This window comes from Thermobia domestica, chromosome 9 (genome assembly GCF_964235325.1).
Source record: "Thermobia domestica chromosome 9, izTheDome1.hap1.1, whole genome shotgun sequence".
Lineage (NCBI taxonomy): Eukaryota > Metazoa > Arthropoda > Insecta > Zygentoma > Lepismatidae > Thermobia > Thermobia domestica.
The window spans coordinates 203267322-203290255 of NC_137462.1; the positions used below are offsets into that span (position 1 = coordinate 203267322).

General features: G+C 36.9%; 1 protein-coding gene across 1 annotated transcript in view; it reads left to right on the plus strand.

The window, feature by feature from the left end:
- Window positions 1–22934, plus strand: part of LOC145660540 (uncharacterized) — a 58674-nt gene that overhangs the window by 11237 nt on the left and 24503 nt on the right. Inside the window, exon 2 of the mRNA XM_081725733.1 lies at window positions 22505–22712. Coding sequence (XP_081581859.1) covers window positions 22505–22712 — 208 coding nt within the window. The remainder of the gene's footprint in view (window positions 1–22504; window positions 22713–22934) is intronic.

Below are 22934 nucleotides of genomic sequence, written 5' to 3' on the forward strand. Positions count from 1 at the left end.
AGTTCACTTAGCGCGAGCTGGAATCGAACCAGGGACCCCAAGCACCAGAGGTGAATGCTCTACCACCGAGCCACAGCGGACCCTAGTCCATCAGTTGAGTCCGCAAGTAGGGGAAGGTCGTCTGGTATCGGACAGCGGGTGGTATCGAACAAAAGCAGTTTTAGTTATTTCCCGCTTAGGACTGCACCTAATAAGCTTACAGTGAGTTGATCGGAATGAATTAACCAAGCCCACGCCATAGTGGATTTGTCCCATGAACGGTGTGTCTCGTGCTTCAAGGTTTTTGTATTTTTGCGAGTGATCAGGTGCATGGAGATAGATTTATGTGGCTATAACTTATTACAAAATAAGTGTTTTGATATATTATTGTTATCACAACATTTATTAGGATGTATACATTATAATTTAGGAGTATAGTTGCATTCGTGTTGTTACAATCCGGTAGATAGCCATTCATACATTGCAAGTCGTTCGGCTGGTATCGGACAAAGTGGAATCGGGTGGTATCGGACATTACATTGGTAAATAAACATGACGTTTCTGGCTTTTTCAGGAAACCATTGGGAAAGTACATGGCAATTGGGATGAAGAAAATATAAGGTTGGCCATGGATAAAGTTATTTCCAAATAAATGGCACTACGTGTAGCCGGTTTTAGATCTAGTGTTCCTAAGAGTACATTAGGAGATTGTGTCAAAAAAAAAGAAAAAAACTGTTGAAAGGAAAAGAAGCCTTGCTTCTCGGATAACAAAGGCACGTTTAGTAGAACGTTTGATCGCGACCAAGAGGAAACACTATACAATCATGTAAAGGCTTTGGATAGTCAACTAATGCCACTAAGCAAACCAGAATTATTAAAACTAACTTACAAACTTGCTGAAAAACTAAACATCATAATATGTGGGAAGTCTTTTGATGAAGGTTGGATATAGTGTAACGTATATAAAGACTGGGTCCATGAACAATAATGCCAATGTTGATGACAAACTGTTTTATCATTGTGATTTGTGTTACAATAAAAAATAAGTGGAGATGAGACTCAGAAGTTTGAAATTTGTGTTTTACTTTTATTTTAGGCTGTTTCAAAGCCTAATAAAACTGTATTTTGTGTATAAGAACTCCTGTAAGTAAACAGCTAGCAATTGTAAGTTATTCTGTAAGTAATTGGTTTATTAAATTACCTAAAAAGAGCGATTATCTATAGTTTTATGTTTGTCCGATACCACCCTCCACTTTTTAAGGACGCTAATTTCTATTATCTTTGATTTTTTACAAAAATAAATATTATTAGTTTCTACCTGTCAAATCACCTTTAGCATGTTGTGTATAAGATACCAAGGTATCGTTTTGTGCATTAAGTAATTGGATATAGGTATTTTTCAGCCTGACAGACTAAAAAAAGCTAAGGTGTCCGATACCAGACGACCTTCCCCTATATTGGGTTTCAATTATTTTCAAGCCATTGCACCTAAAAGTACAAATCTTATGCCAAATCTTGTACTCATTCTAAATTTGGAAATATAGAACTTAAATAGAAATAAAATTTGAGCAAAGAAAGCACACATTGTTACTAATCTGATTACAGTTTCGGTAATATCACTGCGTTCATCAGGCACAGAATGCATTACCATATACGTATAAGAAAACTATCAGAGTGGAACACGAAAATTCTATTCGCTTCAATACAAATTTACTTAAAATTATATCAAGTTTAATACAGTACGAATTTATTAAACAATACATTTAATTATTTTATATGAAAGGCATGGTTTGCGCATATATTAATTCTAATAAAAACTGATTTAACACAATTGTTTAGTAAACTGCATAAATTGTATTGAACATGTCCCACAAACGAATAGTTTCTTTCATTATATCTGTATAGGATATTTTAAACATTGCGCAACATGTTTTCCCATTCTGGTTGTAATTTTTGGCAGTGTGATGCAACAAAATGTACATTTCAGTTGGGTATTTTTTCAATAGATTTAAAGGCTTTAAACAAGATTAAAAATGTATTTTCTTCCTGGTGAATCGATCTATTCTTGACATTTGGTTAACCACAAACTCATACGAAGATAACACAGATTTATTTCCTGAACAAGCTTGACGTTTATATACTGTAGCTATGGGAATGTTCCATAAACACGGAAATACAGTGATTATGCATGCAAGAACAAGCAGTTCTTTCCGTCTTGAACGACATTCAAAATGAGTAGATATATGCGGGATTATTCTGTCCTTTGCAACACTAAAATTCACGTTACGTGAAACTTATTTTATAAATGATTTATGCGTGTACACAATATTGAGTACCCAAATGACTAATGCGAGAAATATGCTGACTATACATAATCGATCTACAAGCTGTCTGACCGCAAAGACTCTCCTTGAGTTGTAACTTATTATACCAATGTACTTAGTATACCTGGAAACTTCAAATAATAGCTTATTATAACCACTACTCGCTACTAATTAAAAATCAATTACTTTTTCTATTTCAAAATGATTTAATCACATACTTATTCTTGTAATCACATCTCACTTATCAAAATTATCATATAAAATCTTATCAATACCTCGTGGCTATATGGTTAATTTGCGCGCCTTTGGAGCGGGAGATCGTGGTTTAATCTCCAGCGGGAGTTCATAGTTCGGATCCCACGTTAAACTGTAGTTCCACGTCTCATATAGCATCGCTGCTGAAAGAGACGCTAAATTCCAATCGAATTAATCGTTATCTTACTTCGAAAGTTGAATCTATCGAGAAATCAAAGATCCACTTTCATCCTCTTCTGAGTGTTTCATTACATTACACTACACAATTAATAGCTTTATGACAAACTTAGGTAACAATTAAGTGTCCGAACAACATTATTCATGCTGTGGATTTAGGATTAATTTCACATTCGAAAGGATATAGTTTTAATATGTTTATTGAAGTAAGCATAGCAAGTTTCTACCACTAGACTCAGCCGACATTTCTGTGTTTCCTTGTCCCTTCATCTGTCTGCCTTTTCCGCGACAACTATCATAAAATGCATTCCTTTCTCATAAAATTTGGTATCAGTGACGTCGTTATCTGTTTAGGGCACTCAGGTTGCAAAATATCGTCTAACAAGACATCAATGACGATTTCAACACACATACAGAGGCATAAGAAATTTCAGGGGACTCGGCTCCCCAAGGATTGATATTAGTGCTTGATGTATACCTTCCTTCAACCATCGTAAATAATCCTATTGGTTGGAGTTTAAATCCGTCAACATAAGGAGTAAAAGGGAATAACGTCCTACTCATATTGCAAGTTTGTTAATAATAATTTAAAAAATAGCTTTTCTATCGCTTTTACAATGAGAAGCATCACTACAGGGATGCAAATAAGCACTCGCCCGGGGCGAGTGGTTCATCGGTGCGGGCGAGTATTTAATATCATAGCGAAGGTAAGTAAATGATTTCTATTGTGAGATGTGGGCTAGTAGCTTTTTTCTTGGGCGAGTAAAATTTTGTTGCTTATTTGCATCCCTGCATCACTAGTTAATAGAACTTTCTTTAAATGAAAAAAAAAGGTTATCAAATTGTTTTATTTACTGTTATATAACAGAAAACAAACATGTTTACAATTAAAAGTGAGTATTCACTTTTAAAACAAATTGAAAGGTGTTAATCTCTATTTCACTTTTGTTATCTCTGCCCTTCGACTATGTGTAACCTAAAAAGATGGAATAGATAATATCAAAGGAGATCCTTTTATCTTAGCAAACACAGCTAAGTCATTGGAATTTTTCCCAATTAATCTGATTCAACCACAATCTTGTTGCTTAATAAATAATGACCTTTGATCCTCCGCTCCGGTAAGAAGAAAAAGATGTCAAAAGTTGATCTAGCCGACTTTTGATCCCGAACAATTAATTACCACTTGTCAAATGAGCATAAATAAGATGTGTGGGAGGGCCAACAAGTGATTGTTCCATAAATATGAAGATGAAAACGCATTCGTAGAACGTATCAGTAGCTTTATTATCAGAAGAAAATATAAATCAGGTAGCAGCGAAAAGAAATTGCTATCTTTAACACATGAACCGCTCCTATCGATATACAGTCACCTACGTAAGCATATGGATCCCCTATTGCGTAAATTGAATTAGTTGAGATAAGGGGTGGTTCACTTTTCAGAGCTCAAACGCTTGAACAGATATGCAACCAAACACACAAATAAAAGATGGTATTAGTAGTTGTTGGCACCAGAGCCCTGCAAACCCAGGCCCGAAGACGGCCCGGCCCGACCTTAATGGATCTGAATTCTGTGCCCGGCTCGACCCGACCCGGCCCGGCCCGGCCCGGCCCGAATCTCGAGCCGGGCTCTAACCGGGCCGGGCACATTTCGGGCCGAGCCGGGCCGGGCACATTTCGGGCCGAGCCGGGCCGGCCCGACTCGGCCCAAACACTGTGAAAGACGGATCGGAAACTAATGTTGGCAGCCTGTGTTAATCGTAATGTGTTTGGCATGGGCGGCGATTGGGGGGGGCAAAGGGGGGCAGTTGCCCCCGCACTTTTTTTAAGTAACCAATTAATGTATATAGTTTCATTTGGAAATGTAACGATTTTGTATGTGTTACTGATTAATAGGAAAAAATGCTGCCATATAATATTTGCTGTTGCGTGAATACGTATTGGTTGTCTTCCCGTGGAGTAAAGAAAGCTACAGTAATTGCGTTTTAATCGCCACAGAAAATAACCCCAAAAAAATAACCTATTGGAGCACAATTTCAGCATACTTTCATTTCTTCTTACAAGGGCTCGATATGTTAGTGAGCCGCTTTGAAGCTAATCGAAAGAACATTATGCAAAAAAGTAGGGCCTATTTCACAAGTTATTCTTTAATTGCACAAAAATTGACAGTTCCTAAAATGTCTTTTCTTCTTTCTAAAGTAAGGAATATCGATTAAAAAGAGCGTGATAAGAAACAACTTCTACCTTTTCCATTGTTTTGTAGTGTAATATACGAGTGAAGTGTTGTGTTTAAGGATGTACGAGTGTATATACAATAAAATTTAGTAAATTGAACATAATTCTAGGTTTTAAGTTTATTTTGTATAACTGAAGTGTGGATTGTAAGTATTGTTGTGTTTTGATGTGTTCCAAGAAAGTGAAATCTGCACCTAATGGCAACGAACATATTTCAAGAAGTTGCAAAAGCAAATATTTCTTTAAATGTCGTAGCATATGCTTGTAGTATTTACTGTCTTTCATTTTCTAAGAGTAATAACATACATTTAATAGCATGTGTGGAATTAAATATTAAGTTTTTCATTAATCCTCAGTTTCAATATAACTTTTGCAAAACAAGCATCATTATTCATTACTATGATTAATATTATCCTTTCTATTTATTTGTTTTGCAAATTTATTAAATAGTCTGACCACACAATTTTCCAGACAGAATTTTAAGATGTTCATGAGCAAGGAATCAAATCTCTTCTTACACTTTCGTTGTTTAAGAGTACAAAGGGCTAGTATCTACTTGCGTTGTTCTTCTCAATTTACTTAATAAACTATTATATACGATATACGGTATTTTAACTGAAAACATAGTATCCTATTAGTTATACAACCTTTCGTCAAACAAAATGTTAGAAACAACCAGGAAAACTAACATTTATATACAAATATTCAGATCATATCTTGCCCCCTCACTTTTAACGTCCAACCGCCGCCACTGGTGTTTGGGAAATCAACTCTTTATTCAAGACTGTAAAGTACTGTACTTCTACTACTCTTATTACTACTACTACTGCTACTGCTATTATTATTATTATTATTATTATTATTATTATTATTATTATTATTATTATTATTATTATTATTATTATTATTATTATTATTATTATTATTATTACTTCTACTACTACAACTGCTACGAGCGTCAGAGTTGACATGTCTGGTGGTACATACTTTACAATCTGAGTACAGAAAAAATCGAAGAAATACTAGTTATTATGGCCAGTCTGCGTAGTCTGGCCAGTAGAATGCATTCACATCTGGTGCTAGAGGTCGTCGGATCGATCCCTCCTCGTGTTATGTGAGCTTTGTTGTGGACAAAAATCGTGAGCGTGGGAGTTTTTGGATTAGACCGTTTTCGTCCACTGTCTTCATTCCACCAATTCATCCATCATCATTCATACGTCTTGAGCCGTAATTGCCTAAAGAACATATGAGAAAGTCAAGTCCTTGACCTACTAATTAGAATTTGTTCCGCTACATTAGACCACGGAGGCCGAAACCATGAACTGGCGTGTTCATAAGATTAGCGCAATTTGTAGTAATGTTCAATTAGCACGGCAGATTCCAAATCATATTACATGTTCCTGTATTCTTTATAATTCGATGCTACAATAATAATAACAAAAAACAATGATCAAATAAATCACCCAGACCCCAGGATCGATGAAGTGTTCCTGGAACGGTGCGTAACAAGTAAATAACAGAGCTATATGACGGAATGCGAGGCAGTAAATCAAAACAAAATCCACACATATCATTGTTGATCAAAAAATACCTCAAAAGTCCCCTGAATGAAAAATGTATAGATATCAGCTATCAAAAATGCCTCTTAACATCACATATAATAGAAGGGATAGTTGATATTAAGAAAATGAAAATATAAGGTTTCCTAAGAAACCAATAGTGCAAAATGAACATCGCTTTACTGTATGTCCTTGTACGCATCGAATAGCACGGAAACAGATTCAACAGTTTCAGGCTTTAGAGCATTTCTCCGTTCCTGAGTACTAAAATCTCTTTCAGTAGACGCACTAGAAGCAGGGATGACGAGATACTGACGCGTTAATTTACACAATTTTGGTAATGTTTGTTCTTGTTGCTTCCACCACTGCAGTATATATAGTTCTCTTACACATGATGACATGTTGAGGTAGATGTCTACTTCATCATCAAATTCACCAGAGACTGAATGTCTATCTTCCCAATCCATTAGTTTATTCTTCTTGGTAGGTGGTTCCAAGTTATGCCAACTAGCCTAAAGGAGACGATGGTGAGAAATAAATGAAATAGTGGAGTAAATAAAGTGGAAGGAAACAGGAGAACGCCGCGAACCCCCCACACGGTATTTGTCCACCACAAAGTTCACTTGGCGAGAGCTCGGATCAAACCAGAGACCCCATACACCAGAGGTGAACGCTCACCCGCTGAGCCACCGTTCCAGGAACACCTAATCGACCCTGGCGATTTGGTGATTTATTTGATCATTATATTTTGTTATATTTGTAGCATCATACTATAAACAATACATGAACATGTAACACCATTCGATATTTGCCTTGCTAATTGAACATTACTACAAATTGCACTGATCTTATGAGCACGCCAGTTTATGGTTTTGCCCTCCGTGGTCCAATGGTAGCGTACCAAATTCTACTTACTAGGTCAAGTACTTGACTTTACCATACGTTCTTTAGGTAACTACGGCTCAGGCTGAATGGATGATGATGGGATGAATTGGTGGAAAGAAAACAGTGGGAGGAAGCGGGACCACCCCAGAAACTCCCATGCACACGATGTTTGTCCACAACAAAGCTCACATAGCATGAGCAGGGATTGATCCGACGACCTCTAGTACCAGATGTGTGTGTTTTTTCTATTGAGCCACTATTCTCCCTCGTAGATCAAGCATCGGTTCACATTCTAAGTAGACCGGCCATAATAACTAGCATTTCTCAATTTTATTCTGTACTTAGAAGGTAAATTCGGTACCATCAGACATGTCAACTCTGACGCGAAGTCATAGCACTTGTAGTAGTATTAGCAGTGGTCGTAGTAGTAATAGTAGAAGTAGTAATAGTAGTAGTAGAAGTAGTAATAGTAATAGTATTACCAGTACATCACAGTCTTGAATAAAGAGTCAGTTTCCCAAACACATTACGATTAACATAGGCTGACAGTAAGACCGTACAAACACGGCAAAAATAGAGGTAGTGGAGGACATTAAAAAAACAAATAGGCTGACAACATTAGTTTCCGAACCGTCTTTCAGACTATCGGGCCGATTCGGCCTGAAATGTGCCCGGTCCAGTTTGATATTACTTGAAACGGGTCGGGCCGGGCCGGGCCGGGCACCGGGCCGAATCGGGCGCGCCCGGCCCGTGCAGGGCTCTGGTTGGCACCCTGAAATAGCTTTTGCTATAGAAGGGCAATGTATGAAACATTTCTCCATTCTAAGATGAATTCTCTATTGTTTTGAGCATGTTCTCTAATGAACACCACATATCAATTACATTATAGTTCGTTATGTGTGTATGTGTATGTATAGGGTATTATTTTATTACATACTGTACGTGAGAAGAAAGTAAAACACTGATCATACATGAGTTAGAAATTGAAAATATGAATTCTAGAACAATTGAAGAAATTTATAAATTTTGAGTCCATTCACTGACCTACCATACTTCAATTCCCCTTAATTCCCGTTATTCTAATATCTCTTTTCTTCTCTACAGCAGATGATCTTGCTTAGCACACTGCGTAAGCACTGAAATTGAAATTAAAATTGAAACCATACAGAAAATTCCAAGCAGACAAAATCCGAACGTAGTGAAACTTTAGTGCAACAAACACTTATCTACGCCAATTAGTCATTTAATTTTGCACCAAAATAATGTTAGATTAGATTACATACTAAGGCCCGTATGAAGAGACTTTCCTTAGTTTTGTTACTCATCATTTCCTTCTTTAGCTCAGAAACAAGTTACATATACAGTTGACTCACGGGTTAATCCTTTCCGTTACGCCGTTCGTAAACCGGAATGTTCGTAAATATGAAGAAGAAATTTTTGAATTCCTTGAATTGTTCCAAGACAAGCAGGCATACCTATAGGGTAAGTTACGACATATTTTAAGGTAAACTAAAAACGAAATCGTATAGCTGCTGTAACTAGCAGTTTAATTTATCTTCTTTACTTGAAGAAATTGAGGTGTAATGGTAGTGCAAGAGACTACCAAATAGTTGAGTTGAGTTGTTTTTGAGATTAACGTCCCGTTCAGCAGCGAGGCTATTTGAGACATGGACCTAATGATTAACGTGGAATCCGAACCACATGAGCTCCCACCGGGAATCGAAGGACTACCAAATAGGAGACCGGGTTCGAATCCCTTCGTGTCAATTATTCTTTTGTCAAATTTTATTGTTAAAGTGATTGTTACTGTAATTTCATAATTGCTATTATTATTATTATTATTATTATTATTATTATTATTATTATTATTATTATTATTATTATTATTATTATTATTATTATTATCGATCATTACAACCCCAATCATTTCATAGATTCAACTTGCTTCACGTAACTTAATGTAACGTAAAATACTATCATATATGACTTGTGCGAAAACTACACAGTTTCAATCACTCAAATCTCCAGGTTCAGCAGGTTTTCATATCCGGTCTCCTAACCAGCGCCATAAGTTAGATTTCTTTCTGGGGGAAGGGGGCAAGCATTAATACTTTTAGACCCCTAGAAAAGTTGTTTTTCTAGTTTTTGGGCCCTCTCATTCAATCTTTCTCTTACTCTTTAAGGACCCCCCGGAGCCTATGAGCTCTCCTGCACGGCAAGGTCTGCGGGGCCGTTAGTTACGTCCCTGGCCCGTTCCATACATGACAAATTAATTAAGGGGACAATACTGACAAATCTCAAAGCCATACGAATAAATATTATTCCTAGGGCCCCTGATAGTAGACATTTTTCACTTAAATGGGCCCACGACTTATTTTTATTTTATTGACCTTTTATGTGCTGTTTTGTTTATGTAATATAGTGAACTTGTTTGATTCTTCATTTATAATTTCATGTTCGTATTATATATGGAGTAAGAAAATTTTGTCTTAAAATGGCCCCCCCCCTCGAACGGTTGGGAGCTTCCCTGGGAGGGAGGCAGTTGCCTCTCAGAACTTACGGCCCTGCTCCTAAGAAAATATTTGCAATCGTTTGCAATCATTTGATGGACTTTACCTGTATTACGTAAGTTATTACGCCATAAGATAAATTGTGACTTACGCGAAAAATACTTTTACGCCTTGCAAGAGCAGAAACTTTCAAATATTCGCCGGAAACTCAGTTGTGTCTGATTGCAAACTTCTCCTTACTTAGTCCGGAAACGGCATTTTTAAATATTCCATTGGTAACTTTTTTCTTTTCAAATTCGAATTATAATGCTATACTTAAAAACTAACATATTAAGTATGTTCAGTGTTGTATTATTATCATCTAACAACAGATTTCTTAACGTATGGGGCAGAACCCCTAATGGGATCATAAGAGTAGTTCATGGAATGAACGCATGTGAAAATGATAAATTAATTAGGATCTAGTGCTGGAAAAGTATGTTTTTAAAGATTACTTTTAATTTCCTCCTTTGATAGACATATTTTTATGTCGATAATTATTGTCATATTCAGCAAAGATTATTAAACGAAACTTTCAACTATTAAAGAATCGTTTAAAAAGAAACTGAACTAAAAGAAGGGAAGAAAATAGAGGAAAGCTACATATTGAAATACAACAAAATACACATATCAAACTACATTTCAAAATGAAGGCTACACCCGTATACAACTGTAAGCGATTAAGAGCAAAAATCAAAAAGTTTATTACAAGCCGAAAACCACTTGTGGGGGTTGCTGACAGAAAGTTGTGATAAAAAGGGGGTCGTCATACAAAATAGCTTGAGAAAGCTTGATCTAATGTAACATAAAATCAAGCCGTAAAGTTTTCTTTATAAATAGATTATTTTTATTTGTAATTTATTATACATTTTGAAAAGGCAAAGTCATAATTTCTATGTAAAGAAATGTTAAAAATATAATTAGAAATAAAGTAAATATTACCTGTATCATGTTGATTCCCAGTGAGGGATGTTTAAAACTCTAGTACTGTTTTGGACTGAATGTTCCCTCTGTATAAGCATGATGCTGGAGAGGGACCTTAAACTTCAATAAATAATTAAAGCAATATCGTGTATATGTAGTTGGAATTAGGTAATATTTTTACTATTCAATATAGTACATACCAGATTTCTGTGGCTGCAGTGACCATTGGCATCTATGATCAGTGATGTATGCGTCCTATGACTTCTATGACTGATTTTCTTATGTCAAGATGCGCAAGGGATCTGAAATTTATCTCATTGTTGCTCAGTCCATTGGCATACTCATCAACTGAGCTAATAATTGCATGTCAAGGTATCTCTTTCTCTTTCTCTCTCTCTCTCTCTCACACACACATATATATGAAAGAATCACGTGGAATGAAACCATAAAGGTTGTCAATGGAAACAAGTGGAATATTGCAACATTCCTCACTATACATCATTTAGTTCCGTGAAACGGGATGAAGGTGGAAATCTGCACTGGATTCGTGTCTCCAAAACGGATCATAGATGTTTAATTATGTTCAGATCTGGGGATTGGACAGGCCAGGGAAATGTTCATCCCGTTGATTCTCAAATCACATTGCAAGAGTTCCCGCTGTGTGAATGGGTGCATTATCATCTTCGAATATGGCGTCATTGCTCGAAAATAACATATGGTCTACATGGTAGGCCCTACAGATGGTCCAGTAAAATAGTGATGTAATCACGGGCAATGATGTAACTGATAAGTGTCAGCACAGGACCCACTGAAAACCAGGCTATTGGGGTCCCCAGCAACACAGAGCCGTCGTATTTCTCAGTTGGGTGAAGAGACTGCGGATCATATGTTTGTGTTAAAATCCACATATAAGCATGGGCCATATTTAAAAGGTGAATTATGACTCATCACATGTTTCCACTTTCACAAGATAGTATGGTTTAGAAGTCAAAAAGGTAGCCGTTGATTTCCATTTTACCTCTCATATTAAAGCAGATATTCAAATATTCATTTGTAGCCCCACCTCCCATTTAATTGTCAAATCGCTTCTGGCAATTCTGTTAGCTGATCTCCTTTGAAGATACCATATTTAGTAAGACAAAATTAAAATGGACGGACCCTTTCCAAGGACATCTTTTGCTTACGAATCAACATAAAGTGTTTGCTGTCAGTTGAAAGGATACTTAATAGCCAGAGTAAATTGAATACGTATGTAACATGAAACATGATGTTTCACTTAGATTTAATACTCTAGCAGCATTCATTCATTCTATTATTGCAAAATGTTTCCTCTATTGTCTTTTCTCACCTCGTATCTCTCTTTAACTGCAAGTATTCAACTAGAGATGGGCATTGTTGCGCCTGAAACACTTGTTGGACGTAAAGAGCAAGATAAGGATATGATGACATGATCATCATCATGACATGATCAAGTTCATTATCTTTCATACATCATGAATAAAGCAAGTAGGTGATAATAAAGCAATACAATAATATTTTAATAAGTTTGCATAAATATTGAATTTGGCGAGAAGATTAAGTAGATAAGATTTGAAGTTCAAACCCTTGTACACATATTTGGAGTCTTATGGAAAATGTAGTCATGAATTTGGAAATACAGGATAGGAATGGCAGGAAGACATGGAGCAACAATATTTTAGCATTAGCATTTCAAATTAGCCCAGAAAATTTAGAGATACTGACAAAAAGCCCAGACAATTTAGAGATACTGACAAACACCGGGAACTCCGTTATTCTAGTAATAATTACTACTTCTCTAAGAACGACGAGTTCGAGCAACTTAAAGGTATGTTTAAGTTACCTGATTATGATAAAATTAATTATTTCCGGGTTACTTGAGATATCTAAACAAATTCTCAAGTTATGCTTGGTACATTTTTGTGTTTTAATGTACATATTAGGTTGACGTGAATGAAATGTCCGTCCAAACTGCATGATTTTCAAAGTAAAAAAAGATGAAAATTAATAATAAATCAAAATATTCACCGTCTCCAACCACACATTTTTGCCATCGCTTAGCCCATTTCCGTGGTGAAAGAAATCTGAATTCCTCCGATTTGAAAAAGTTCTGAAGTTGCGTCTACAGATCATGTTCCCTAACAGAATCTTTGTGAGTTGCTAGAAGACATGATAGTCGGTGGAAGGGACGATGGACGAGGGATTACATACTGCAACTCACGAATAATCTACAGCGTCGTTTGAGCGACGTTTTCAAGTGCATTGTCATACACCTGAGGACACTATGTCTGTTGATCATTTCTACATGCTTACGGACAAGTTTTGGGTGCATTTCATGGAACTCAGCTCTGTAACGATCTGTATTGATGGTTTCATCCCGCTTGAGAAAGGGATGATGGATCAATTCCAGTATAGGCAACAATACCAGTAACTGCACTTTCTGTGGGTGCCAGAAATCGAATTGGGCACACTTAGGCTGCCCAATCCTACGGTGTAATGCCAGGCCCTTATATTGCCGAGAAATTCCTTCCTTCCACTGGAATCGGAAATCTTTTCCCAGAAACCTGGGATCTTCACCTTTTCCCAATCACCGTCTGGTTCCCCTCAAGGCAATAAACCGACATTCTCCTCGAGGTAAGATCGTCCAAGCAATGCGGGACATCCTCTAATTATGGTAGAGATACACTACACATTACCAGAGCCAATGACTGATGTAGATCGTCTGCGAAGAAACATGCTCATTTGGGAGTGGCAATCTTCCTTGGTAATCTCTTCCAAGCAATATATAACTGTCTATCTTTTACGTATTTTGGTACTACGTACACATTGTTGCTAAGCTGCTTTCCGAACCTAATGGTACTTGTAGGGACCTCCACACCCTCCCTCAGTAGGGCCTTTCAAGCAATACAAAACGTCTTCCATTTACAGAAGAGGTACACCGTACATTATCAGACCCAATCTCCTTTTGAAAATAATTGGCATTTGGTAGCGGCGGCTAACATGGTAGCGACGTGGATCCTGCACCCTGTAAAAAATACCAAAAAGCTGTAACGAAAGATTGGTTCCATTACCTCTCTTACTCTTGAGATAAGATTGTGTGTTAGAACACAAATATCCCATTCTGGACTCAAGAGCACGCACGAAAAGCTCTTTGGGGGCTAAGCTACATCATCCTCCCGTTAGGGTGTAGATCCGCCCCCTGGGACCCAAGAGCACGACCTAGTTGCCTATTTCGGAGATTGCCAAAACCTCACCTCCACCGGTAGATTGTTGCCATTTTACTCACCACTATCTATATTGGGGCAGAAGCTACGAGTAGTGGCACAAGATAAACGTGTTTTGATGCACTTCTCGACTTCCTAATCCCCCTCTTGGTGTAACGCCAGAATGTATGTGATCCAATGAAGGAATAGAAGGGTCTCTTTCCCTTTTTGAGCACGGCTTGATATCATAGATACAATATAGTGAGTCTAAATTGGTGGCTAATTGTAGTAAACGGGTTGGAACGAAACATATAGATTTAGGAAAGGCCGGTGTCAGGAATAATGCAAATCAAGTGCCAAAATACGCGAATTCCGGCTGAAGTTAGGACGTTCTTTGTGTCTCAGGGTAAAGGTCTAGGACAGTGGTTTCCAACATAAAAGTGCTTCCCTCGGAGCGTGAGGAGCTATGACAGAAATAAAGTAACACAATTTCTAATAAGCATTTACACTTTAACTTTGGCAAAATACAAAACGCTATAATATTTGGTATTTTGTCTTCCCTAGTCCTACTCAAGATTTCTACCTTATTAGAAACTAAATAATTATCCTAATTAAATTTTCTTTACAAAATTATCAAAAATGAGTACACAATGCTATTTCACTGTATAAGATGGAGTTCAGAAACGTATCAAGTAAGAGTAAAGGAAAGTCTGAGTGTGATGGTTGACATTGATTTTCTTTCACATTTCTTGATATTTAGTGATAATTTCAACAAATCACACCTGCGATTACTTTTCACTTCCAAACGGTTGCGATACTTTGATTTTATTGTGGTTGACAACGGAAATCCTGACTCATAGAGGTGAGATGTCGAGATCTGAACAATAACTTTTTAAGGCTTCTTCTGCTACTCTTAGGTCATCAGACAGGAAACAAACCCAACATTCTTCCGAACATGTTAAATGAAACAGTTCTTTGTCACTTGAATCGCACTTCAATTAAATTGCTTCCTCCTGAATTTCATGTCTAAGTAAATCCACATGAATGGTGAAAAGTGGCCTTGCTAATTTGCACTGCAGTCTTCGTCACACAAATCAGGAAAATATTGCTTGAATTCATCATAGACTGAGTGTAGATGTGAGTTGATATTGTCTCTCCACATGGTTAAATCACACACTTTATTGTGAAGAAGTTCATTTAATCGACGAAAATATGAAAAGTTGGGTGTAGAAGCATTCAGACGGTGTTTCCATAGTAGAATCTTTTCCAAGAAAGATCTTTTCGCATCAAAAAAAGTTAGTATGTTCGTGTTTCTACCTTGGTGTTTGAGCTTGTGTTTATTTAATATTTCAAAAAAGTCAGCAAGATATGAAAGAAAAGATACACACATTTTATCAGTAAAAGAAGTGTCAAGTTCATCTTCTACACTTAGGAGAAATATTTCCAAAACTGACTTAAGCTTGTACAACCTACTTAACATATTACCTTTCGACAACCAACGAACTTCGCTATGGAAAAATAAAGTTCTATGTTCAGCACTGACGTCGGCAGATAAAGCCTCAAACAGACGAGTAATCAAAAGCACTTGACTGGAAAAAATTAGCAACTTTAATAACCAATGATAATGCCTGCTTCAAATTTAGCGCTGTCGAATTTTTGTGACATCTGCGGTTTTGAGGAAACCGGTTTTCTGAAAACCGGAAACCGCAAATGCGGTTTTCAAAACCGAAACCGTAAATACGGTTTTCAAAACGGAAACCGCAAAAGCTCTTTTCGAAAGCGTTAGCTGCCTGAAACCGTGTTTGCGTTTCAATATTAACAGACGATTTCAATATCAATATTAACAGACGAAAATAATATTCACGAAGAAATTAAATGTCGATTAAAAGCAGGTAATTCGTGTTATTATTCAATTCAAAATCTCTTGTCGTCGTGAATTCTGTCGAGGAATTTGAAGCTTAAAATATATAAAATGATAATCATGCCTGTTGTTCTGTATGGTTGCGAAACATGGTCGCTTACTCTGAGGGAAGATCATAGACTGAAAGTATTTGAGAATAAGATCCTGAGACGAATATTCGGACCCACGAGAAACGAGAATAGGGAATGGCGGAAACTTCATAACGAGGAACTACATAATTTATACGGTTTAACCAACATTGTTAAGGTCGTCAGGAGGCTTAGGTGGGCAGGTCATGTAGCTGGAATGGAAGAAAGTAGAAACGCTTTCAAAATCTTGACTGGAAGAACAATCGGAAAACGACCATTAGGTAGACCTAAGCGCAAATGGGAGGACAACATTAAGAGGGATCTCGCAGAGATTAGAATACAAAGTAGAAACTAGATCCAATTGGCTAAAGATAGAAGTCAGTGGAGAGCTTTTGTGAACGCGGCATTGAACCTCTGGGTTCCATAAGCCATAGAGTTGGTTAGTTAGTAGGGCGGAGCGAAAAATCATTTTTTTATATATCGAAAATGCAATAGTGCGGAAAAGTTGTCAATTGATATTGATAAAATACTGTAAAAATTTCGTTTCTGAAATCAAATATCTTCCGGTGGCGAATCGCCAAAAAAGATTTTGTGTCTTTGTAGAGTATGCAAACCCGCCGTACACATAACTTTTTTTGTCTTTGTACAATAAATGAACAAATTATTACCTATATTTCTTAACGTAAGCAGTCTATAAAGTTGAAGAAATAATTTCTAGATGATTTAGTCAGATTTGGAACCATAAAATAGCCCATTTTAGCAAAACAAAATATTGCATATCATATACTGTACTTGTAGTTTCTTATAAGTAGAGACCGGATGTTTAGGCACTAAAAACCTAGAAAATAGGCAGGCAAATAGGCACTAAAAATTTTAAAAATAGGCAATAAAATAGGCACTAAAATGTAGCTCGAAATAATGAAGATAAATACTCAGTACCATTAAAACATAGATTCAAGTCATAAATAATGCTCAAAGAATATAGAAACATACTTCTTTGTCAATATCTTCTTTTATTGTATATATAAAAACGAAGCTTGTTATGCATTCCATATATACTGGGTGAACCTGGAAGATGTGCACATACTTCGGGAGGTGATTCGTGACATCAAAAGAATACAAAAAGTCTTCTTGCATGTTGTGGAATTTCGCGTCGTATACGAGTGATAGAGGGGCCAACTTGGAATCGAAAATCGAACCCTGACAATTGGAGCGAGACATAAAATTGTGCACACACTTTGGGAGATGATTCGTGACATTCAAGAGGACTTTTTGTGTTCTTTTCATGTCACAAATCACCTCCCAAAGTATGTGCACATCTATCTGTTCCGTTCCAATTGTCCCCACGACACGGAATGCGACAAACTACAAGAGAACTTTTTGTCTTCTTTTGATATTAATCACCTCAGAAGTATGTGCACATCTTTGAAGCTCACCCTGTGTATATATTGTAACGTACCACGTGCTTGTGTTTACAAACACCTAATATACATATATACGTATGTATTATTTATGTTATATAAATAATATATTTTCCCAATGAAGGCTTGTTTTGAAGAAAATGCATAAAATAGGCAACATTAGGCACTAAAGCAATTATTTAGGCAGTAACGGTCGAAATAGGCAAAATAGGCAAAATAAAATTGGCTTAAATCGAAACTATAACCCCCTATATAAACTTTTAAACGTTATTTTTGATCGTATCTTTAATATTAAAGAATAGGCATTTTGCCTAACATCCGGTCTCTACTTATAAGGTTCTAGCATTAAATTAATATGCCGATAAATGTGTTCATTGTTGATTATAATTTTTCCTTCAACACTCTTTTTCCTTTTAAAAATTCTCGTACTGTTCTATAGAGTTTAACTTCCTCCCCTGAATAAGAATTCAATTTGGGCTACTCCAATTGATAGTAGCAGTATTTTAAAAAAGAAAACAACGTTGGTATTCGATAACTTTTTTCGAGTGTGGAAGAGATCTTTTCAAGGTAATTTTGGGGTGTTAACATTACTTTTTAGTGTTTACTTCGTTGTGCGTAGTTGGTACGTATATAAACAGTTTGTTTTTGTACTGTAAATTAAACTTTATGTAATGCGTGTGAGATCTGTATTTTATATCAATATTGAAACTCTAACCATGCCGAAGATAAGAACAAGATTAAGAACGTCTCACCCCGTGTTTGGACATTCAGCTGAACTTTCAGATATGTAGTTGCCCACAAAATTAGATGTAATGAAGCATTATTTTCAATTGGTAGAGCTGGAAAAGTGTGAGAAAGAGTAGAATCGATCTGTAAAGAAGTTGGCGAGAGCAATGTGTGAAATCTGTTTAGGGCAAAGCTTCCATCCCTACTTTGTCGTTAGAACGTGTAGTTCAGTTTCTGCTTGCTTTGCACGGAAAGTATACAAGAAGTTTGTTAAATCTGAGAAGGAAACGAAAGCTTCTGCTAGTTTCCAGAAAAAAAATGATATTTTAAACAAGATTACACGAAGTCTTTTGATATATGTTCCTGTAAATGTCATGAACTTTCCATGTGCTCATGTGGATTAAGAAAGAAAATACCTAGGAAGGAGTCGACATTTCTGCAAGAACAGAGAACAACACGAGTAGCCAGAAAGAGTGAGTTGACTACGAGGAGACTTTAAAACTAATCATTCGCACTAAAAGTAAATCACAAAAGACCACCCGCCAACAGTCTTCTTACACATCACAAACGAGTACTTGTAATGAACTCCAGACATCATCTTATGATAGCGATGAGTCAGGTGTTGATGATTACTTTGCAAAACAACAGAATATTAGAGAAAAAAGAAGCAAGCAGCAACGACATGTCCTTAGTTTTCTCGGTATGCTGGCAGACCGATTTCGAACATCTGATAGCAACAGCTACATTGCAATCTTTTGGAATAATTGATCCACAAAATGCTGGCTAGATGATAGACTTTCCAAAAGTCCGGCGAGAAAGGGAAAATATGGGACAAAAAGAAGTGCTAATGGCCAAAGGAAAGGATCTTAGAGGCTTGTGCTTTGATGGTCTTAAAGATCAAACTCTATGCAGGAAAGAGACTGGAGGTCGCTGGTTTTCAGCAAAGAGATACGCTACTTGTAAAGATGGAGCTAAACACTTATGGTTAATGAGAACTTCTTCAAGGTACATAACACAAAAGGAGCGGCAATTGGTTCAAGAAGTGCGTAATCCAAAATAACTGTTATTTCGCACACCCGAAAAATATATTGCTTTCTATGGTTGACGATGAAAGACTTTACGTCAGAAAAGAGGCATAGAGAAAGATAGTCAACGTAATGGGAAAAGCTAGGAATGAGAAGAGCAGATATTATGACAGTAGTATCAGTAGGAAGACGAAACGAGGAAGACCAGCTAAAGAAGACAATGAGTCACATGTAAAAAATGTATGCTACCAAAGCTCAATTTCAATGCAAACGATTACACAGACCTTATTAATTGGGAATCAATTGAAGTGAGGCATCCTCCAGCGTTGTCTTATTTTCCAACAAAGAAGTTGAAATCTACAATAATAACCGTGAACATCCAGTCATATAAAAAGCTTTAAAATATTCCTGTCACATTACGAGTACAGAACGCTGCGTGAAACTTGTAACAGAAGCATCTGCAGCAGTTTGTGACAGAGATGGTTTTATCAGACTTAAACTAAAAATACCGATTTGTAAACACAAAAGTAGAAACAAAGGCAAACTATGCTCTGCAAATAACCAAAGATCTAATTTTGAACATATGTGTATGGATGGTAGGGTGGGCATGGGAGGGACCTGCCCAACACCCACGTCCTCGTCGTGGGTCCTAGGTCGTTTCGCTGAAACAAGCAGAGAGGTGCAGAAAAAAAATGTATTTTGTATTAAGGAGATTGTTATTTTGATCAAATTGACTAGTGTGTGATCCAAAATGTGCCTAAATCATGCAGAAAACATTTCTTAAATTTTATATATTACTTAACTTAAGAATTGTAGGTTATACTTTTGTTCATTTACCGTAGAAACGCAAAAGAGTGATGTGTACGGCGGGTTTGCATATCCTATAAAGAGACAAAATCTTTTTTGTCGATTCGCCACCCGAAGATATTCGATTTCAGCGTCGAAATTTTTACAGTATTTTATCAACATCAATTGACAACTTTTCCGCACTATTGCGTTTTCGATATATAAAAAAGTGATTTTTCGCTCCGCCCTATAAATAGTTAGTTATATATGTGTTTTAACTTTTTTTATTTGCTCCAAGACTATTATGGTAATATGTGCAGCACTGTGCGAAAGGGATAGGATCAGGAAAGTGGAAGTTTCTAAACCGTAAATACTGATGTGAACTTGTGTGTTACAAATACTGACCTGGGATCCTTCTCTCCCCCTTTTTTTGTTATTTCTTTGATGACACTTCCAATGTACTTTTCGGCTGCAGAGAAGCAATCTGGATCCCACCTGATTTTCATATATTTTGTAAATTAGACCACGAGGAACACGAATCTGAAGGAATTTTGACATTTCGAATGTCGGAACTCGAGATCTTCAAACATAAAGTGACTATGGAAGCAAACTGAACCCCAACTGATTTTTACATATTTTGTAAACTAAACCACGAGGAGCACGAATCTGAAGGAATTTTGACATTCCGAATTTCGGAACTCCAGATATTCGAACATGAAGAGACTGCGGAAGCAAAAAGGATCCCATTTGATTTTTATATATTTTGTAAACTAGACCAAAATGAGCAATAGTCTGAAGGAATTTTGACATTCCGACTCCCCGAACTCGAGATATCAGAACTTATACAGTAGTTTTATATAGTATGTATAAAAGTAACGAAGAAAGTTCTGTCGCTTTTTGAACTATCATCTTAGATCATCGATATGTCACCTAAGACGTACCTGGAAGATCAAAAATAGTACCCATCACTATCAATGACCTTCTGCCAACGTTCGGGATAGGCATGGATTCCTTTGCGGTAGAACTTGGTTTGCCGTGAAGCGAAGAAGGTATCAAGTGCATATCGCACCTGTACTACAGAGTTGAACTGGAGTCCTCTAAGGTGAGTGTCCAAGGAATGGAACAAGAGATAAGCGGACGGTGCAATGTCCGGGAATGCAATAATGTTTTCCATCCAAGGCGTAGGATGATATCCCGGGTCATTCTAGCCATGTGGGGCTTAGCGTTGTCTCGTAACGGGAGAACCCTTAGCGATTGAGAAGTGCTGGCTCCAGGGTTTTGGGTTTTTCTTGAACACGCCTCAACTGCTAACAGTAGATAGTTGCATTGATGTTCTGCTCTGACCAGCCGGTAGCAGTTCCCGATGCACGATGTCGCGAGCAGTCCACCAAACACACAGGAGGACTTTCTGCTGCACTATCGGTTTCAGCTGTTTTGGAACTGGTTCATGGGATTTTAACCAATGATAACGACGCCGCGGAGCTTCTTACAGGAGCCACTTCTCATCACATGTCAACATCCTGTCCAGAAATGGCTCCTTCCTCAGACGAGACAGCAAAGAAACAAAGGTGCCTGTTCGCGTAGACTTCTGGCCCGGAGTCAAATCACGTGGGACCCATAGAACCAACTTGCAGTGCTTCCCAAGTTGATGGAGGTGCTGCTGAATGGTTTCTCCACTCACATTGAATGTTAGCCCCAGTTCCTCACATAGCAAAGATAGTATAATGCTTACCTAATCTAATCTAATGTTTCTCCATTTTAATTAAATTAATAAGGGTAGTATTAAGAGCCCCCTTACTTATTTTATCCAGTTTGAGGAAAAGGCAATTTCATGATATTTGGTGTGAAAGAAATTGTGGAAAAAGAAAAAGTCGCAAATAGAGCTCGGGAATCTATATTCACAGAGAAGTCCGAGGTAGAAATGACTTTTTATTGTCACTGAACACTTCTTTCATCCGTCTCACCATTGCAGTAACTTCCAACACCGCAAACAATGAGTAATTGCAATTTGTAATCGTGAAAAAGGAAATGCTGCAACGTTTCCCACAATCAGTTGTTTAGTGTTCGTGCTTCCACATGGAATCCACTGTTGGTTTGATTGCACTGGCGGTTAATGCAACTCAAATGAGCCTTCTGACCAGGTGTATCACATGGGCAATATGAAGAGCTACTTTGGACATACACTAGATAAAAAGTTGGGATAAATGTTAATTTCTACAAGGATAGAGATGACAATAGCTAAAACTAAATTTTATAGGTAAACATACAGCATTTTGCTTTATATTTCTATAGGAAATGTGGAGATTTTTGTATGTGCCAATCATAGCATTAAAAAAATCTTTTCAAATCGTTTGGGGATAGAAATGGATCACTTTTGCTTGAATTGTGTACAATATATACGTATTTTTAATTTATGACTGTCTTGTTAAATATGAATATCTTAACTTTTCAGACTTGTGGACTGTCAGGACGATCATATACATTTGTAGAAGCCAGGACTGTTTGTCGTAAGTTTGCCAATGCTTTAAGAAACGAAGGTCTTCAAGAAGGACAGAAATTAGGACTTGTACTTCCAAATATACCTGAGTTTCCTTTAGCAGCACACGGAGCCATAGAAGCGGGACTTATAATCACTACAGCAAATCCTATATATACATCACGTAAGTATTACCATAGTCTCTACACTAAGACTAAACAGGGTGGTACTCAATGTAATATCTTGTTCGTAAACCTGGCCAATCAGCTATCTGTAAAGAGCTGTATATTCATAATTGTACGAGCACATTGTTCTGCTTGGGCTCAAACTAAAAATTCTACTTGGGTAAAAAGATTGAAATTTATATTATTTAATTCTGTCTATGAATAAAAGCATCAGGCTTTCT